General features: G+C 31.1%; 1 protein-coding gene across 7 annotated transcripts in view; it reads left to right on the forward strand.

Moving 5' to 3' along the window:
• The window catches only part of LOC143197911 (carboxyl-terminal PDZ ligand of neuronal nitric oxide synthase protein), a 197,160-nt gene that overhangs the window by 165,924 nt on the left and 11,535 nt on the right, over positions 1 to 19,701 (forward strand). For all 7 annotated transcript variants that reach the window (XM_076406715.1, XM_076406711.1, XM_076406712.1 and 4 more), the window contains one exon: positions 16,874 to 17,037. In XM_076406715.1, coding sequence (XP_076262830.1) covers positions 16,874 to 17,037 — 164 coding nt within the window. The remainder of the gene's footprint in view (positions 1 to 16,873; positions 17,038 to 19,701) is intronic.

The following is a 19,701-nucleotide window of genomic DNA, read 5'->3' on the forward strand; positions in this document are numbered from 1 at the left end:
GATATTTGTGGAAATTTAGATGAGGACACTTGATAATTAATACATTACTGTTCGTTACAAAGAAAGTCTCAAAATATCCAAATATGCCGATGAAAATTCGGAGACAATGATTTCCAAGCTTTACTGAAGGTAGAATGAAATCGTTAGATTATCAATATCCTTTACCTGATTTGGGCCCCTTATGAATGGGACAGTTTGCAACGCCCATTGTACTTTCCAAACTTAGCAGCTTCTGATTATTAATTGTTCAGATAGATGTAGCATGATTTGATTGATAAGTCTGTCGAGTACTTAAGAAGTGTAAATATGAAAAATCTCAAAATTGATATATTTGTGTTGTTTATGCTACCAGTAACATGGGGATAAAAACGTAGGATATATGTTTCTTTTATGTTGATTCTCTTTATTTTTAGGTTATGTTTCAAGATATTTTGACGTCCTTAACCATTTTCCAATATATCTCATAAATCATAAAATCATTCTTAAATAGTTATCCAACTGACTCATTTTTTTTAATGTTTAAAGTTGATTTTCCTGTTCGTAGTGTAACGCTCAAATCGATTTAACATTAATTTTCTGATGCAATAACCTCAGGTTCGAATCCAGCTAGGATATTGATGTTGTAGGAATGTTCGTCGGGTCGGTCGGTCAGTCGGAATATGTGGCTGTCGATGCGACTATTTGTCCGAACACTCACTACTATTTTGTGGAAGAAATTGCCAACCTTCGAACTTGATGTAGGTGAATGTATGGTGGCCTAAAGGGTCGTAGAGGTCTCTACAATGTTTTAAACTTATGTTTATATACAGTAAAATCCCATAGGAATTAACCATCTCAGTTAGTCAATAAGAGTCGTGAGCTGGTACCTCTTAAGTGGTTTAGAACTTATGTTAAAAAGTGATAAAACCTTAGTTGAAGATAAAAACTAATTTCTCCATATTGAAAGCAGCGTTTTAAAAATAAAACAAAATCTGGAAAGCTGAAATCAAAGGATCGTAAATTCCCATCACCTTCATAATAAAATTACATAATCGCAGTTCGTACAACTTTTTTCTAAATATCCGAAATCTTGAAAACATTATTCCCAAGTTATTTCTTGTCATAAACAAAAGCTCCCCCCACGGGCCACTGGAACTGGAGGCAAATTTCTTATGTAAACTCGCTGAAGCGTAATACCACTTTGATACAGCAATTAATAACGTTTTAATGATTTGTTTGATGGAAGTACGATCATAAAAGCGTTCGATACGAGTTGCTACCGTAAAAATCATCATTTAATTATTTTTTAACTCTTTACGGGTTTATGTTACGTCTTTACGAGCGCAAACAAAAACTGGAATGGCGTAAGGGGTTAGACTAAAAGGTTCTTTACATCGGCCGTAAAATATCGAGATTTATAAATCGTAACTTTGCCGCTGAAAAGATGACGATAGAGGAAAAAACGAAGATTTGTAGTGTCTTATAAAGGATGCCTTGAACGATAAAATTATATACGAATTAATAAATAATATATCATGTTAGGTTCTTGCATGTATTGTCATTTTTCCTTTTAAAGAGGTGGTTGAGTTGTTAACAAAATATAAAACATTTTTAACAAAAATATTTAACCGACTTCAAAAAATCAATAAGGAACTCACTAAAAAGTAAAAAGTAATCAAACTTAAATTTTTAACATAAAAAAACGTTTTAAAATAAAATGTGTACGTAATAATCGTTGTAATAACTAAGTAAATATAAACAAAAAACTTATTTAACCTATCTACTACACATATTTTATATTCTACTATATACACACAATTTAGCTTAATACCTACCTAAACTTATTTATCTATTTACAATATTATTTTAACTGCTACCAACTGATCATTTTCCAGTCAGCGGCGAGCAACCAATGAGGTTTGTTTTGTTCGTAATTTAATATCGTGTATATGTCACAAAATTATATTATTAGAACTTATTTTATATATATTTTGATCCACTGTATATTTGAATAAAGATCACTTCAATGCTGAAGCATAGTTTTAGATTATCTTCAATGTTCAGCTAACATCTAAGTCGTTCTGAACTGTCAGCCTCTCATCACATCTTGAGGAGGTTCTCCTTTTAAAAAGTATTTAAGGGTCAGAGTTCAGCTTGCAATATCACAGTCTCAAGATAATAAACAACAATAATTTTAGTTTTGAGATTCTCACCGGGATTAAATATTAGTTTGACTCTGCAAATTTTTGATTAAAATATCGTTGATATATAGCTGTTGAGATCATCGTTCTAAAAAGATATTGGTTTTACTATAGATTTAATCCTAATGCTTGCCAAAGTATCCACCTAGTCATTTTGGCATTTTGGCGTATCTAGAAGATGTGAAAGCTGATTTGCTTCAATATATCTATTGAATCCGTTTGCGATGATAAAATATCCGTTTTTTACTTGTTAATGTAAAATCCAATGCAGTCCAATAATTGTATAAATAAATATAGGGATTTATAAAATTAACAAATGTGTCTGCTCCAAATGAACAGCTTCTGCTCCATAAAAGACTGGTTGTAGCACAACAGTTGGAGGCACCATTAAGTCAAAACTGGTACATATAACAGGTCAATTAAATACTGTTCCGAATCATCAATTCGTCGTTGTTTGTGGTCAAAAGTGAGCCCGCGCGGCACCCACTTTGCACATAGCTTTCCCATACCCAAATATTCTATATTCAAATATATGAATTATATAATGTACACGTTCAATTGATATCTTTAGAGTATCTGCTATTTCATTCAGTTTCAATTTACGGTCATTCAAAATCATTTTGTGGATTTTTTAATTGTTTCCGTCGGTAACAACTTCTTTTGGGCGTCCACTGCGTTCACCGTCTTCGGTGCTCAATTCACCACGTTTAAACTTAACATACCAATCCTTGATGGCTGATTTTCCTTGGGCAGTATCCGGAAACTCGGCATCAAGCCAAGTTTTTGCTTCAACTGTATTTCTTCCCTTCAAAAAGCAATATATTATTAACAGGCGAAATTCCTTTTTATCCATTTTTTTCACAATAATAAATGTTGCTTCACTCAAAATGCTATAATTCACAAACTAATAATCCGACAGCTGTCAAATTTTTACGCGTCTTTTGAGGGTTAGTGATAACTAAAAAACATATGGATTTAATTCTAGTAGGGTCATCTATGTGTCAAGCCGGGGACTTTTCATTTGACCTGTTAGCAGTGGAATCAGCAAAAATAGTCACTAACATGTCAGTGTCATTTTTATCGAAATTTATCTTCCTTGAAGCAGATCCAGTCCCAGTCATTCAATATGATAGGCTGACTAAAACCAGCCCATCTATATTTAAGATGTGTTAAATTTAGAAGAAGATAAGCAAAAATATGAACGATTCTCGTATTATCGAATCGAATATGTGCTCCAGATTAATCCCATAAATAACAGCGAAATATCTGACGAACGCGGCAAGAGCGGCAAACCTTTAACCCGTCGTTGTCGAAGATGCGATCTCGTTTTTCACGAAAAACCATCGCCGCGGCAATTTTCGGTCGTCGAGGAAAACTATTTACATAAATTTTTCATCGACTATCGCTGGTGAAAGCCGGGCGAAAATAGTTTTACGTTGAACGACACCGATTATTTGTATTTTGACGCGATCGATTCAGAAAATATATTTATCCCCAACGCCCCATCGACATTTTTCACGAATATGGTGGGCTGTTGTTGATAGATGCACTGAAACTTGTATATTATTCGACGGTACATTCGACTGGTGTGGATATAGTGAAGGTAAATGAACCTGTTATTTGGGTAACCTTCTTTCTGTCTTTTATTTTTACGACTTTGGAAAATATTTGGTCGGGCATACCAAAGTTATAGGTATGTATTGCATTGTTCACATATCATTAAGTCATAATTGACCAAACCAAACCAAACTATTGAGATACATGAGTATAATCAAATATGAATATACGATTCTTTATACACTTAAAACATTAAGTTAATTAGTGTTGGAGTTAATTCATAGTGTTTCTTTTATTATTATTATATACTATAGCTTAGTAAAATTTCACTAAGCCGATAGTGTTGTCAGTACATATAGTTGGCTTTTTTATTTCTTTTTTGTATTTTTGATAATTTAAGTCAAATAAATCCACTATCATTTATAATATTTCGTTTAAACAATTTCTCGTATAAGATAGTGTAATTTTTTTTCTGAATCAGTCTCGTAGTTGAAAATGACATATTTTGAAGAATGTTTTGTAGTTTTTCAACCATGAGTATCTAGAAGTAAGAAATTGTGCTTGGCGTTACAATTTTTTAATTCTTATGTAAATTTATTTATAAAGTAAGTCCATCTGCAAGTAACTATTCACTATCTACTATAATTTCTTTAATATTGTTCTTAAATTACAAATATTTCAGTCGTAAACTTAGCGTGTAATGGATGTACTCCCATTGATGCACTACAAATATGTTAAGAACACGCCATAGTTTTCACAAATTGTTTAATTATATTGTGATAGTTCAAAGAGGTTTTGTCTCTTCTACCGTATCTACCGCGTCTGTTCCAGTACCAACTTGTATGTCCATTATTGTCGAATAGTTGTAGTATTTCAATGTTTTTATGGTCACATAATCTCACTTGTTTTTTTACCATTATGTCTCTATTGTAATATGTCTTTGATGTTTAGCAATGCTCCGAAGGACTTTGCTTGGTTACAAATAAGTTTGTGTTATATTGTTATTGGGGTTTTTTTTACATAACTCTGTAGCTCGGGTAAGTCCACACTGGTTTTAAAATGTCTTTATATTTTAACAAGTCGTTGTGAAGTGATAACGTGGATTATCCACTAGAGCATAACGTGAATTATCAGCAAATAGTCTCTTTTTTTGTATGTAAAATAGTTCAATGAAATTTGTATGACTATAAAAAACATTACTGCTGTTTTTGGTTATAATTGTTTTGTTTCAGATTAATATGAATGACAAAAATAAATGCTTTAATGCTAACTTAGTCTTGGCCACGATTCTTTGTTTGTGCAGTGAGTAAGATTTTTTGGGATTATTATTTTCAAACGTACATATCATATTTTTCTCTGTATTATATTTGAACATCAAAAACATACAGATTATAATTAACTTTTTACTACATTCGAACAATATCGCGACATAATGTTTTCTCTAGATCGAAAAAAAAAAACATTTTATGTCCGAAAACTTTCTTCAGCTGGCGAAGTTTACAAAATCGGCGTTGACGTCAATTGGTCGCGAGGCATTGTTGCCAAAATGTGACAAATATATTTCCAACAATTTCGCGTAGTATGGCTTAGAACAATTTATCAAGACGACAGGAGAAAACAGTGAGACTCATATCTGCAACTGTGTTTTGATTGTAGGACGAAAAATCACGTTGATCGCCATGTGCCCGATCTATTATTAAAAACATAATAGTAGTTGGCAAGATACCGCATGTCATTTTGTAGGCAGCGTAAAAACGTTCGGAGCGCCGACCATTTTATTTAGTTTTACGCTCACGGGAAACTATAAAATTATTACAATGGCAAGAACGATAAATTCAAATAATTCAGACTCTTTGACATGTTCGAAACGCCTTATTTCTCAGTCGAGATAAAAAAAATACGGTTCATTTTACCCAAACGGTTAATGATGGTTTTGTACAGGGATTGTGCGTGCTAGGATTGGCCAGAAATGGTCATGCATATTTATTCCACACTAGCTTGACAGATGATAAGTGTATCATCTGTTGTTATTTATGAAAGTTGTGGTTAGGATATTTGTGGCCACATCTCTGTCGATTTCAGTGTTTTTTAACCGACTTCGAAAAAGAAGGAGAAGGAGTGGGCCGATTTTCAAAATTTCTGTTTTATTCGAAAGAGGTGGTCCTATTGGAACCAAATCAATCCAACAACTCAAATTTCAAAGGCATGTACAAAGTTTTCACATAGTTTTTATCTAAAATAATCATATATTTGGGTATAATGTTAGAAGTCGTTCAGTGCAAAAACTACTCAGTTTGTTTTTTAAGCACCTACTGTAGCATATAAGACCTCGTAGAAATGTAGTAGACAACTGCTTCTATGGTGTAATGGTTAAAGCGTTTAGCTCCCAAACGGAGGTTGCAGGTTCGATTCCCAGTTGTGACAATATTCAAGCATTATCAACTATCTTAATTTCAAGCATTGTTTCATTATTCCTATTTCTCCTCATACGCGCTGCTCCTTTACTAGGCCTACCCACTGTAATATTAAATAAAATAACTGAGTAATTTATTGAATGAACATCTAACAGTAAAAATCGAAAAATAAAATATTTTTAACAAAGAAATTGAATCAACTTCAAAAGATAAATAAGGAACTCCCTAAAAATTAAAAAATAATCAAACTTAGATTTTAACAAAAAAAAAAACATTTTAAAACAAAATATGTATACAATAATCGTTGTAATAACTAAATAAATATAAACAAAAATCTTGATAAAACTATATAGTATACGTATTTCATATTTTACTATATACACAGAATTTAGCTTAATACCTACCTGAACCTATTTATCTATTTACAATATTATTTTAACTACTACCAACTGATCAGTTTGATGTCGGTATCGAGCTCAAACAATACAAAAATAATAATATATTTTTTTGACCTATACAAAAAATTTAATTACCAACAAAACAAATCTAAACTAATATAACTGTTTGGGTTTACTTATCAGTGGTAGTTTCATTAATTTCCAGTAACCTATAGTATTGTAACTCTATATATATACCAAGCAAATGCAAGGGATTCTGCTTATTATTCCATTTTTGTAGTGATGTTAATCATTTTCCTGTACTAATGCGTGTATTTTAATAGGTACTTGCATACCTTTTAATCAACGATAACTATTGGCGAAAATGCTATATATCAATGTATCAATAGTTGTTAAACAAGTTAATATAACTGTTAAATTCGATAGTTTTAATATTTATCTATACAAAATAACAAATTTTCTTTATTGTTGAATTGTTTGGTTTGTTGATTTGAAAAATTCAAACGATTTTGTTGTCGTTGACAAAGTAAAACCTAGGGGACCAAAAAATTCTTAAGACAATGAAAGCTAAAGTTAACATACATCAACTGTCATAATAAATGTGTTATATGTCCACCTATTAAATTTTTTAATTTTAAATTAAATATTATTCATACATAAACATAATAAATACTAAATTAACTAGGTTACATATTACAACTTCAAAAATTATTTTACATATTTTAATTAATTGCTTACAAAAAAAAAGACGAACAGATCTCAATAAAATATATTTTGGCATTCTCGTTTTATAGTTCCAAATAATGTTATGAAACGAAAATCATTAAATGGATAATACAATAAAACTTAACTTTGATGAAAAGAAAACAATAAAAAAAGAACATCTGTGTTTAAATAATTATGGTAAGAATGTTTATATCTGCATATAGCCTAAGTTTTTTTTAAATTTTACTATTTTACATGCAAATTTTTAGTATTTTCAGTATTGGTTAACGTTTCTATCAAAGTCGTAAGAATCTCGATTGCGTTCTATTTTTGAAACTTTTACAATTCTTTGAACAGTTTAAGTATAATTCACGTTTTAGAAAAATTACATTTTTTTGTATTTTGTTCTCATAAACTAGTAAAAGTATTGTGACTTAAACTTTCAAGTTTTTAGGTACACAAAAATATTTTCAACATAAATTCATGATACAAAATGTCATCTGGACATTTCGTAACTTTTTCAGTTCCTCTTACCTTAGTTATGCTTATTAAAATCTTAATTTACAAGTTAGTTTGCTATTGTTCGTTTAATTTAGTTCGCTTATTTATTTCAATGATCTGGCATGCTTCACGTTCTTCAGTAACTTGTATTACTTCCATATTGCTATTATTTAGTAACCTTCTCTAATTCTTTAAGACGTCTTCTTGGATAAGTTCTTAGATCCATTTGATTTTGAGGTTATTGTGCAGTTCTTCTTTGGTTACATAACGATAAGCATTTGGTAATTAATCGTATAAATTTGTTTTGGCAACGTTGGATTAATAGTCGGTTTCATGTTTTATAGTGCAACCCCATATTTCCGATTCATTATATATATATATATATATATATATATATATATATATATATATATATATATATATATATATATATATATATATATATATATATATAATAGGTAGGTAGGTAGGTATAGTTCATTCTTTTTTCGAGAAAATAACGTATTAAAAACAAAGTTTTAAATTTGTAACTATAAAAGTTACAACTCGTAAAGTAAAAAGAAATTTTAATTCGTTAAGTAACAAAAGTCAACAAATCGGTCGTTAAATCTTTACTTATAGAGTATATGTGCGAAAATACGAAAATATCCTCACTATATTTCGGATAAAAATACACTACATATTAAACTGTGTTGTTAATTTTAAACGACATTGTACTAGTTATTTTGTTTCATTATTTGACATATTGTGGTGACACCAGTGTGGTTATTAGGATTGAAAACATTGATATATGACCTTCCGGACATCTAAAATGTTCCACATTTTGACGTTGATGATATAGCAACGAAACCTCAGACAAGAAGACCATCAATAACATCTGTAAATCCGTGTCAATTTATATTAAATCTTATAATCAAGGAGAAATATTGCGTGTTATTGAAAATTGCATTATATATAATTAACGGGACATGTGTCTAATTATTATTTGGCACAGATTTCAGACATTAAATAACAAATATTTCTTTTTGGATCTTTAAGAAAAGGGTTCATTTCGTTCGTTAATACAACAACAAATATAGATTTTAAATAACTTTAAATATAAATATACTTAATTAAAATAAAAAAGAAATAAATGTGTTTGGTTTTGAATAGTTTTCTTTTTCGGTAAAGGTGAAATACTTAGTTATGTATCTTTTACAAATAAACAAATATTATTGAATAATAAATATTTGTAATACGGAATGTTTTGACTGTTTTTGTGAATATTTTTATTATATTTTACATTAGATATGTCCAGTACAATTTTAGTTTGTAAATTAATTTGTTCAATTATTACTGTTCTGTTGTCTCTGCTTTTTGTCTAACGTCTGCCGAGGTATTTTATTAACCGGCTTCAACAAATGAGCAGGATTTCTCCGTTATTTTTAGATCGATTTTCATAATTCTTTTTTTATTCGAAAGAGTGCTCTTCCGAGGTGGTCCCATTGGAACCAAGTCATGATCTGTTGGGGGGAGTGGACCAAATCGAGGTAAACCTTTAAATTTAAAAAGCACGCGTATAGTTTTCACATATTTTTTATCTAAAATAATTAGTTATTTGTGTATAATGCTATTCCTGAATTGATGTAACAGTCCAGTCCAAAAGCCGTTCAGCTTGCCTAACCATTATCATATGAGAAGCCATAGAAATATTTCAGGCAATATCTTGTATGGTGTAGTGGTTAGAGCGTTCAGTTCAAACACGGAGATCCAAAGCGTTCCTCATTTTCAATCATTGTTTCTTTATTCCTATTTTTCCTCATACAGACCGCACCGTTACTTGGCCATTGTAATAGTTAATAAAATAACTGTGTAATTTATTGAGTAAATATTTAACACCAAAAAGAGAAAAATAAAGGTTTATTTAACAAAAAAATTGAAGTCAGTGCCGAGTCCAAACAATACAAAAAGAATCGAAGAAAACAAATCTAATTTGTTGCTCTTACCGACTTCAAAGTAGTTAGTTGGCAGTAGTTAAAATAATATTGTAAATAGATAAAAAGATTTAGGTAGGTATTAAGCTAAATTGTGTGTATATAGTAGACTATAAAATACCTGGAGTAGATAGGTTAATAATGTTTTTGATACTTAGTTATTACAACGATTGTACATAATTTATTTTAAAACGTTTTTCTTTTGTGTTAAAAATCTAAGTTTGAATATTTTTTAATTTTTAGTGAGTTCCTTATTTATTTTTCGAAATCGGTTCAACTTTTTGTTAAAAATAATTTTAGTTATAAAATTTTCATGATATATAGTTAGTGAAATTATAAATATAAGGTTGTTATATTTGATTTATGTGGATCTCATCAACATTCTTCAAAGTTCTTAAATTAACGCAAAATTATAAGTCTTGTTAAACTGCTTCTGAACATCTAAAACTAGTAATTTCTTTAAAAGCTTTCGGGAGATGTTTTATTCTTCATTAAACTTGACGCCAAATGAAACAAATACAAGAAAAAGCATTAGTGAGACCTATGTTAGATATCACAAAAAATGGAATCATACAAGGTGTTTTCAAAAAACAACTTTGACGGCTGTGTTACTCTAACTAGCACGATTTTATCGTTGCTATAATGTCAAGAATGTTTCAAAATTATCTAAAATTAAAATTTCAGCCATAGTGATTGCTTGTTTCGTTGTAAGAGTTGAAAGACTAATACGTAACTTTAGTATAGTTGATGATCACCGCTAAAAAGAGTATAAAGTTAAACAAAATATTAATTTTTTTATAATTATTTGAGAGTTTGAGGAACTTTTTATTTCGGTTCCTGAATGTGTTGATTATAATGGGACTTGAAAAATATTAAATTTAATATTTTCAATAATGCTTCTGCTCGTACTTCATTGTATTATAATCATTCTTCAGTCTTTATATTCCCTAGGTATGGCCCCGTGTGACTTTTTTATGAAGGGCCTTTGGTTTGCAAGCATTAAGAGTGAAACACTGAAAGAGTTCGAGGTTATACAAAAAAAAAGACCAGGTATAGACGAAACCAGGTAGAAGAAGCGGTGAAATTATGTTTCATTATTTGATGGTTTCTTTTTTCACATTCCCCGTTTTTTTTTGTAAATTATAACATACTCCATTATATTGTACTCTTTATGAATTTAAATACGAAATATTAGTTAATATTTACTTGAACTACTATTGTTGACAATACAAAGATTTCTCCATTGTCTTTTTTCAAGAAATCAACATGTTTTATGACAAAACTGAACCTACTACAATTAGTTACAGACATTAGCCTGTGTTCCTAATAAAATAAATCTAAAAAAAATAAATTTGGATATTTTTTTTTTCGTTTACTAGAATAACCAGATGGAACCAAATGGTCTTCGGCTGATGTCGCTTCAGGTTCGGGATATGATTGTTTTGCGGGCGACAGAGACCCTGGGTTACGACTGGGACTGTCGTAGTTTGTTTACTATCGGGATTTGTGTTATCGTGTACTAAGGTTCCTATGGAAAACCTCACACTGAGCACGGACTTTTTTGGATTGGAACACTTGGTTCAAGTTGTCTGTCCGAGACATACTTGTACCACACCTGTGCTCCATTGAGGCAGATTGGACGAACTAGCATTTTATAAAGAGTCGCTTTCTGTGGGATTGAGAATTCGCTTTTTCTGCAGAGTAGAGGAAATAATAGGCTGTATGTGTCATATCAAATGCGCCATTTCTTTTGAAAATGGTGTGCTGGATTTGGGCAGACCATTGGAATCTGCGGTCGAACTGGAGACCGAGGTAAGAGACTTTCTGGAGCCATGGGATAGGGACTTTGTCGATTTTGAGGCGAGTGTACTAATAGGCTGATAGTCAGAAGGGTTAGACTTGGAATTTTTTTTTAGGAATAACAGCAACAAGCGCATGTTTCCAGGACTTTGGGAAATGCTTTAAGCTCAGGATGGAGTTGATGATGTTGGCAACTTCAGATAGTTGCGTGCTAGTGAGGTTTTTTAGATGGTTTATTGTTATACCATCTGGGCCTGGAGCTTTTTTGGAGGACAGACTTTTTATGGAGAGCTCAAGGTCTCAAGGGTGAGATTGTGCTCTTCAGAAGATGAACTGACTGGAAATCTTTCCTGTTTAGAGAGGGGATAGTGTCACTTATGATTTATAATATCTGTTGGGGTGGGCCCAGAGATGGATTGCATTTCATTTGATTCTCGAACGCGTTTGCGATGAGCTCGGTTTTTTCTGGATTTGTGAAGGCGATAATATAGATTATTAAACTTTATTATTTGACATATTGATGTATCACGCAACATAACACTTCAAGGAACATTTGCTACGTATATTTTTCAACTTTAACGCAACAGCTGCCGTCCGATTTGAGGATATATGTCACCATAACTTTTAAAAATACAACATATTACTACAAAACCCGCCATTACGTTAAAATGTAAACCAACACTCGCACGTTCCGTATTATTCGTCTTGAACTAATCGCGCAAAATAATATATGCATCCATTAAACAGAAATGGTGGGCGGTTTTTTGGATGAAATATATTTAGGTCGATATTTTCGTTAAACGAAATGATTCGAAGATTGAGAAAAATCGAAACAGTGAATGTTTACGTTCAACACTGTCACGATGTTTAAAATTATCCTGTGTTGGCGCCAAAATGCCGAATCTTCCGCCTCTGTCGTTTTGACCAGTTTGTTTGTCCGCAGACGGGAAGGGTGATGGAGAAAAAAGTCTGTTGATTTAAACGTTATAAAAATTTGATGGTGAAGGGTCAGCGTTTTGAGTGTTTGCAAAACAAATTAGTTGCGGAAGTATTTGCGTTCAGTGTACGGAGTTTGTTGCCTTTTGCCATGTTACTTTTACATTTTTAATATATTGTTAATGATGTGATTAGACATGTATGAAATCCTCTTTCTGCTATTTATCCAGGCTTAATAACATAAATAAATAAGTTTAAATAGTTTTTTTCTGCTTTTCTAAAACTCAAAATATAAAGATTATCATTCATGACATTTTTATAAATTATTTCATGACAGAGATAGTATAGTCTCATGAAAGGTATTTTGTACATACGTCATTTAAATTTGTGACATCAAAACGTCGCAATATTGCCGAATCAACTCTGAGTTTTAGTTCAGTTTGTTGTTTTGTTTAATATTTGTGATTGTACTACGCAAGAGTGCAAAATCCGACAAGAAAAATTATCCCAGTCACGCCAGTAACCAGGTTGTGTAAGACCGGATGTTTCCTGGGATAATTTCTAAGTTGGTCATTCGTCAGTCGGTAGGCTTATTGCCAAGGATCGTGGTTTGCAGCCAACGTTAGACTGTAGGTCCAGTCCAGATAAGCCCTTAGTCGGTAAAAGGAGGCTTTAAAATATATATCTCACATTTTCAGTTTGTTTGATATTTCATCACTTTTCGTGGGACTTGGTTTCGTACCCATGATTCTGGAAAAAGGGTGGAGGAGTAATTCGAAGCGAGTCCATATTCAAAAATCGATCAAGAACAACAAATTTTAAAGCTTTCTGATCTCGATTTATAGAAGACAAAAATGATTTTCTATCAAGATAATACATCTGCTCAAATGGCTCAAAAGCTATTGGTAAAAATCAGTTCTATTTATTTCAATAGACAATTTATTCACCAGAACTAACTCTTTCTGAGTTCACCCTCTTATTGTAAAATTCACAATTTTAATATAATTTAGAATAAGCTTTTAAAACATCCTCCAATTCATTTTATATACGTTAATATCATTGATGACTATGATGTTTGCAGAATGGTGTGCTAAAATGATATTATGTTAATATTATTCAGCTGGCTATCTTGTTCAGTGATTTATAATGAACACTCACGCGGGCAAACCCTAAGAATGTCTTGTAATTTCTTTAATTAGTTGCGCCTGATACTTTTGCCAAGTCCAATTTGTCATTAAATACATTTATCATTCACTTTTCAGCTCTAAGATAATAGGTTAAACATTTTATTTACGTATTTGTTTGTCGAGGCATCTTCAGGTAATTTTTAGAACTTTCGTAATGTACTAGAAGTTTTTATATAAATATTATTAGTGATAAAAATTGACTGGAATCAAAAACTATTTTAATTCGTATATTTGAAATATAAAATACAACAGAGTCAAGTGTTAGATTATGTAAATGGAATAGAACTAATCTAGAACAACCTCCTAAGACCAATTTGTTGATAAATTTTCTTCAAATTATTTGGCAACATTTTGATTCAATATAGAAAATATCTTCAGAGATATCAGAAAGTTGCCTTGTATTTGAACATTTTTGGTAGAAATATGATATGAATGAATAGATCGGATTTCCAGTGAATATAACCGGTAAACCAGCTTAGTTTCTATACAGATAATTTCTGGTAATTCGATCAATCGTAATCGATCTGGCTTTACTTGTCACTGGCACCAAAATCACCAATTTTAAACTGTTGAAACCAAAGTTTTTAGCTCAAATTGGATGAAGAAATGTCACGATAGAATTTACTATAGTTTTATGGGCACCAACAATAAGTTTCTTCATATTAAACAGCCAAAATAGCAAATTCAAGTGAAATTAGGGTCTCTTAATCATCATCACGCATCATAGTACGAATTAATTCTTGGGCTAGATATATAATTGAGTTATCATAGTTTCAAGCAGTAAATATCGTTACTGATACGTTAAAATAAATGGTTCTAACCATTGTAATTCGGGAGATACCGGAGGAGCGCCCGCAGAGACCGTCCCTATCCAGAGTTCGCGCTCCACGTCTCTTTTCGCTTGAAAAAAACTCTAATTTATGCGACCAGGTCTGCGCTCGTGGAGTATAAATTCGCTCGCTTGCAGTCAGCATCCCGTGAACTATGTGGTGGAAATGCATCCAGGGTCAGCCCTGCAAAAGATGGGATGTTGCCCTTTTCGGTTTGCGTAGGTCTGATGCTATAGCGCCCACGTCATTTTTTGAGTCGTAAGGTTCACACGAGCTTATATTGCTGCGAAATATTAGTTGTTTTCCCACATAACGTCCATGTTTATAACATTTATGTGTAAATTATTTCAAGTTTCTTCAAGATAAATAGAAAAAAAAAAAGGCTTATTGACCCAAAATTTTAAATATAATTATACTGGATTATATTTTTCCCGAAAATCAAAGAATTAATTAATTAATGTTAATGTTACTCTTAATTTATTTTTCAGAATTTAATTAGTTATATATTTAAAAAAATATATATAAATAAAGATTTAGGAATAATTTATAAATTTGAAAAAAAAAACATTGATATTTCCAAAGCTTTCGAGAATATGACCTTAAGAGGATTTTTCAAAATTTAAATTCTTTTTAGAGATAATGCTATTTAGGTGACGCGCCGTCTAAACTGCCACGTTATATACAATATATATATATATATATATATATATATATATATATATATTTATATATACGTTATATATATTTATATATATATCTATATATATATATATCTATATATATCTATATATATATATATATATATATATATATATATATATATATATACGTTATATATATATATATATATATATCTATACAAAATTAGCGGATATTCTAGTCTAGAAATTTGGAAACTTTTTTTGTCGTATTTTCAAGGCTTAACCCTCTTACAACATGTCATTAAGAGTATTTTTATAGATTTATTAGCTGTACCGGAAAGTCATTACAGGTTTTTCTAACAGATATCGTTAGGCTTAAACATGCAATGTTATGATTTGACACATATCTCATTTTATTCTACTGACATCAAGCTTCAAACTATGCATTTTATATTTCGCCAAAGTAACACCATGACAGATTGATACCTCTTCGAAAATGACGTACATGAAAACGTGTATTAGCGGCATGCATTATTTTTTTATTTAATGAAAAATGCTGTAGAAAGTCGTCGTTTGGTCTTTAGTCGGTTTCAAGAATTCAAAAGTGGTGATTTTGATACACACGACAAAGAGCGTCCTGGTAGACCGAAAAAGTTTGAAGATACGAAACTGCAAGTATTATTTGATGAAGGCCCAACCGAAACTCAAAAACAAATGATAGAAACTTTAGGATGTGACCCAAGAAACGATTAGTGACCGATTACTAGCGATAGGTCCAGAAGATGGTAAGATGGGTGCCCCATCAATTGAATGACCGGCAAGTGGAAAATCGATAGAATATATATCGAAATATATGATCAAAAGTCATTTCTGTATCAAATAGTGAGTGATTAAAAGTGGATTTATTTTGAAACCCCTAAGTGCAAAAAAATAAGATTATCACCTGATGAAGACGGCCGATTGACTCCAAGATGAATTCGTTTTGGTCGCAAAAAAATACTCTATGCTTAGTGAGCCCAGAGCGGTGTAGTATGTAACATATTATGTGTATTATACAGTTTAAGCATGCTAAAACCGGGCATGGAAGGGTTGCAAGCACTTGAATGGGACATATTATCGCACCCGCCATACTCCCCAGACCTTTTCCCGTCCTATTGCCAACTTGTTGCATTAATGGGACACGCGCTTGCAAAGCAAGACTTCGCCAATATCGAACAAGTTAGAATGATTTTTCTCAAACAACAAATAGTTTTTTTGTCCAATCCATAAACTGCCTAAAAGATGGACAAGATGTATAGAATCAATTGCTCAATACTTTGAATAAATAAAATTTTCCGTTTTCTTGGAAAAAAAAACTGACACACCTGATACATGTAATATTTCGTTTATTTATCAATAAACAGACATTTTTGGTAAAAGTTACATGTAAACAAATGATGGATTGAAAAACATTAAAATATTTCAAGCATCAATTGTAAGCAATTTAATTGTATACGTGTTGTTCGTACAGTAATTAAAGAGCAATTACTAAAACAATGTTGTAATCTATTTGCAAGCTTAGAGGGTCATAAAAGTTATCCAAAAGCGTAAATCACTATACAACGTTTTATCAGTTTACATCTACGCGCCACGCCAGAAAATCTCCGGTCCTAACAAAAAGCTTAAAAAAAATACCGGAGAAAAATTGAAATTTTCACGATTCGAAGACGACCCATAACTAAACTTGTTTTTTTTCCCTTTCTTTGTTTCAGACACGGAGGTGAACAGCGAGAGGAACTCGCTGGTACTGGAGGAAGCTAGTCTTAAGGATTCATATTTGGAAAACAGTATTAAAAATAATAAAAATTCTCCTAATTTAGAGTTACTACCGCCTCCGCCATCCAGTAATAATAATTCTCGAAGACAGTCGCCGTTGGTAAGTACATCTAAAATTGTTTTTTATCAATACTGAAGAAGATGTTGTAACAAACAATGATCCAAATTTTGAGTTGTCACATTAATGAGGAATATTATTCTGTCAGCTATTTAGTTAATAATAAAATGTTTCTGTTTACAGTTCATTGTATTTATTTGGTTAAATTCTTTATATAAACCTCTTTGCTGTTATAATCCACCAGGTGTGTTATTGGCAGAAACATTTATATATTTATTAAATACTCATGTCTCAGTTCTATATTCCAAGATAAAGTTAATTATTACCTCGGTTATCTTTAATATACATTCTATGTGAGCGGTTATTCCATTTTAATATAGGAATTAACTTTAGTACAAGGGTATTTTAATTTTAATATGTTCTTAGAAAGGGACTAATGATATACATTTTTTAAATACAGCGGACGCTCGTTAATATTAACGAATTCAAACCAAGGGTAGGTTGCATTATCTGTTTACAGCTCATTGTATTTTTTTGATTAAACTCTTTATATAAACCTCTTTTATAATTCACCAGGTGTGTTATTGACAGAAACATTTATATATTTATTGAACACTCATGTCTCAGTTCTATATTCCAAGATAAAGTTAATTATTATAAAGTTTTTTCTCATTGGTGATGGTATTTCACCAGATATAGTTTGTTTCGTAGTAAATAATTATAAATTAAGTTTAATCTGGTGTGCTTTATGTTTAATATCGCTTGTACAAACATATTCGGAATAAGGGTGTCGAATGTAAACAGAAGTTTGTTGCACGTATATAAAGCTTGATATGAGGCACCTCGGTTATCTTTAATATACATTCTATGTGAGCGGTTATTCCATTTTAATATAGGAATTAACTTTAGTACAAGGGTATTTTAATTTTAATATGTTCTTAGAAAGGGACTAATGATATAGATTTTTTAAATACAGCGGACGTTCGTTAATATTAACGAATTCAAACCAAGAGTAGGTTGCATTATCTGTTTACAGCTCATTGTATTTTTTTGGTTAAACTCTTTATATAAACCTCTTTTATAATTCACCAGGTGTGTTATTGACGGAAACATTTATATATTTATTGAACACTCATGTCTTAGTTCCATATTCCAAAATAAAGTTAATTATTATAAAGCTTTGCCTCATTGATGATGGTATTCAACCAGATATAGTTTGTTTCGTACTAATTAATTATAAATTAAGTCTAATCTGGGGTGCTTTATGTTTAATATTGCTTGTACAAACATATTCGGAATAAGGGTGTCGAATGTAAACAGAAGTTTGTTGCACGTATATAAGCTTGACATGAGGCACCTCGGTTATCTTTAATATACATTCTAAGTGAGCGGTTATTCCATTTTAATATAGGAATTAACTTTAGTACAAGGGTATTTTAATTTTAATATGTTCTTAGAAAGGGACTAATGATATACATTTTTTAAATACAGCGGACGCTCGTTAATATTAACGAATTCAAACCAAGGGTAGGTTGCATTATCTGTTTACAGCTCATTGTATTTTTTTGATTAAACTCTTTATATAAACCTCTTTTATAATTCACCAGGTGTGTTATTGACGGAAACATTTATATATTTATTGAACACTCATGTCTTAGTTCCATATTCCAAAATAAAGTTAATTATTATAAAGCTTTGCCTCATTGATGATGGTATTCAACCAGATATAGTTTGTTTCGTACTAATTAATTATAAATTAAATCTAATCTGGGGTGCTTTATGTTTAATATTGCTTGTACAAACATATTCGGAATAAGGGTGTCGAATGTAAACAGAAGTTTGTTGCACGTATATAAAGCTAGACATGAGGCACCTCGGTTATCTTTAATATACATTCTATGTGAGCGGTTATTCCATTTTAATATAGGAATTAACTTTAGTACAAGGGTATTTTAATTTTAATATGTTCGTAGAAAGGGACTAATGATATAGATTTTTTAAATACAGCAGACGCTCGTTAATATTAACGAATTCAAACCAATAGTAGGTTATATTATCTGTCAATTTACATTAGCGAGTTAGAAATAAACAATTATATGATATTACAAGATATAATTATATAATTATGAATATAACATTTGCGAGTACAAATAAATTATACGGTCATAATAGTTTGGATTAGGCTTATTTTAATTATTATCTTGCCATGAGTGACCCAATGTCCCATTCTGAAATATACATGTCTCGTCCAAATACACAAATTAAAAATAATAAGTTTTCCTTGATTTTATCATATGCTTTTAAAAATTATATTCTCTTAAAATCAATGTCCGGAAGTTCCATTAAACTCCTTCGTGGGTCATCTTTACACCATTTAAATCCTGTATTGCCCAAGAGAGTATGAAGGAATTTCTACATCCCTCTAATAGCCACATATCTCTAAGCTTTGAATGGGTACATTCCAGACTAACATTTTACTCTGAAGTAATTGTATTTGATCTCCGGTAGAGCTTACATCAAGCTGATCTTGATTCGTCACCCCGTTCGTTTGAAGACGGTTTCGTTTTGGTGAATCCAAGATTACATTTTTCATTTTTTGAGGTATTTTAGTGACTGTGCCCATTCAAATATTCATTGCAGCTACAACACTCTAAAAACTATTATTAATAAAAGCCATAGCAACGTTATCAAAACAAGCAAAGCGTT

This window comes from Rhynchophorus ferrugineus, unplaced genomic scaffold (assembly GCF_030347505.1).
Source record: "Rhynchophorus ferrugineus isolate W39M unplaced genomic scaffold, kcgeb_rfMv2 rfM6, whole genome shotgun sequence".
Classification (NCBI taxonomy): domain Eukaryota; kingdom Metazoa; phylum Arthropoda; class Insecta; order Coleoptera; family Curculionidae; genus Rhynchophorus; species Rhynchophorus ferrugineus.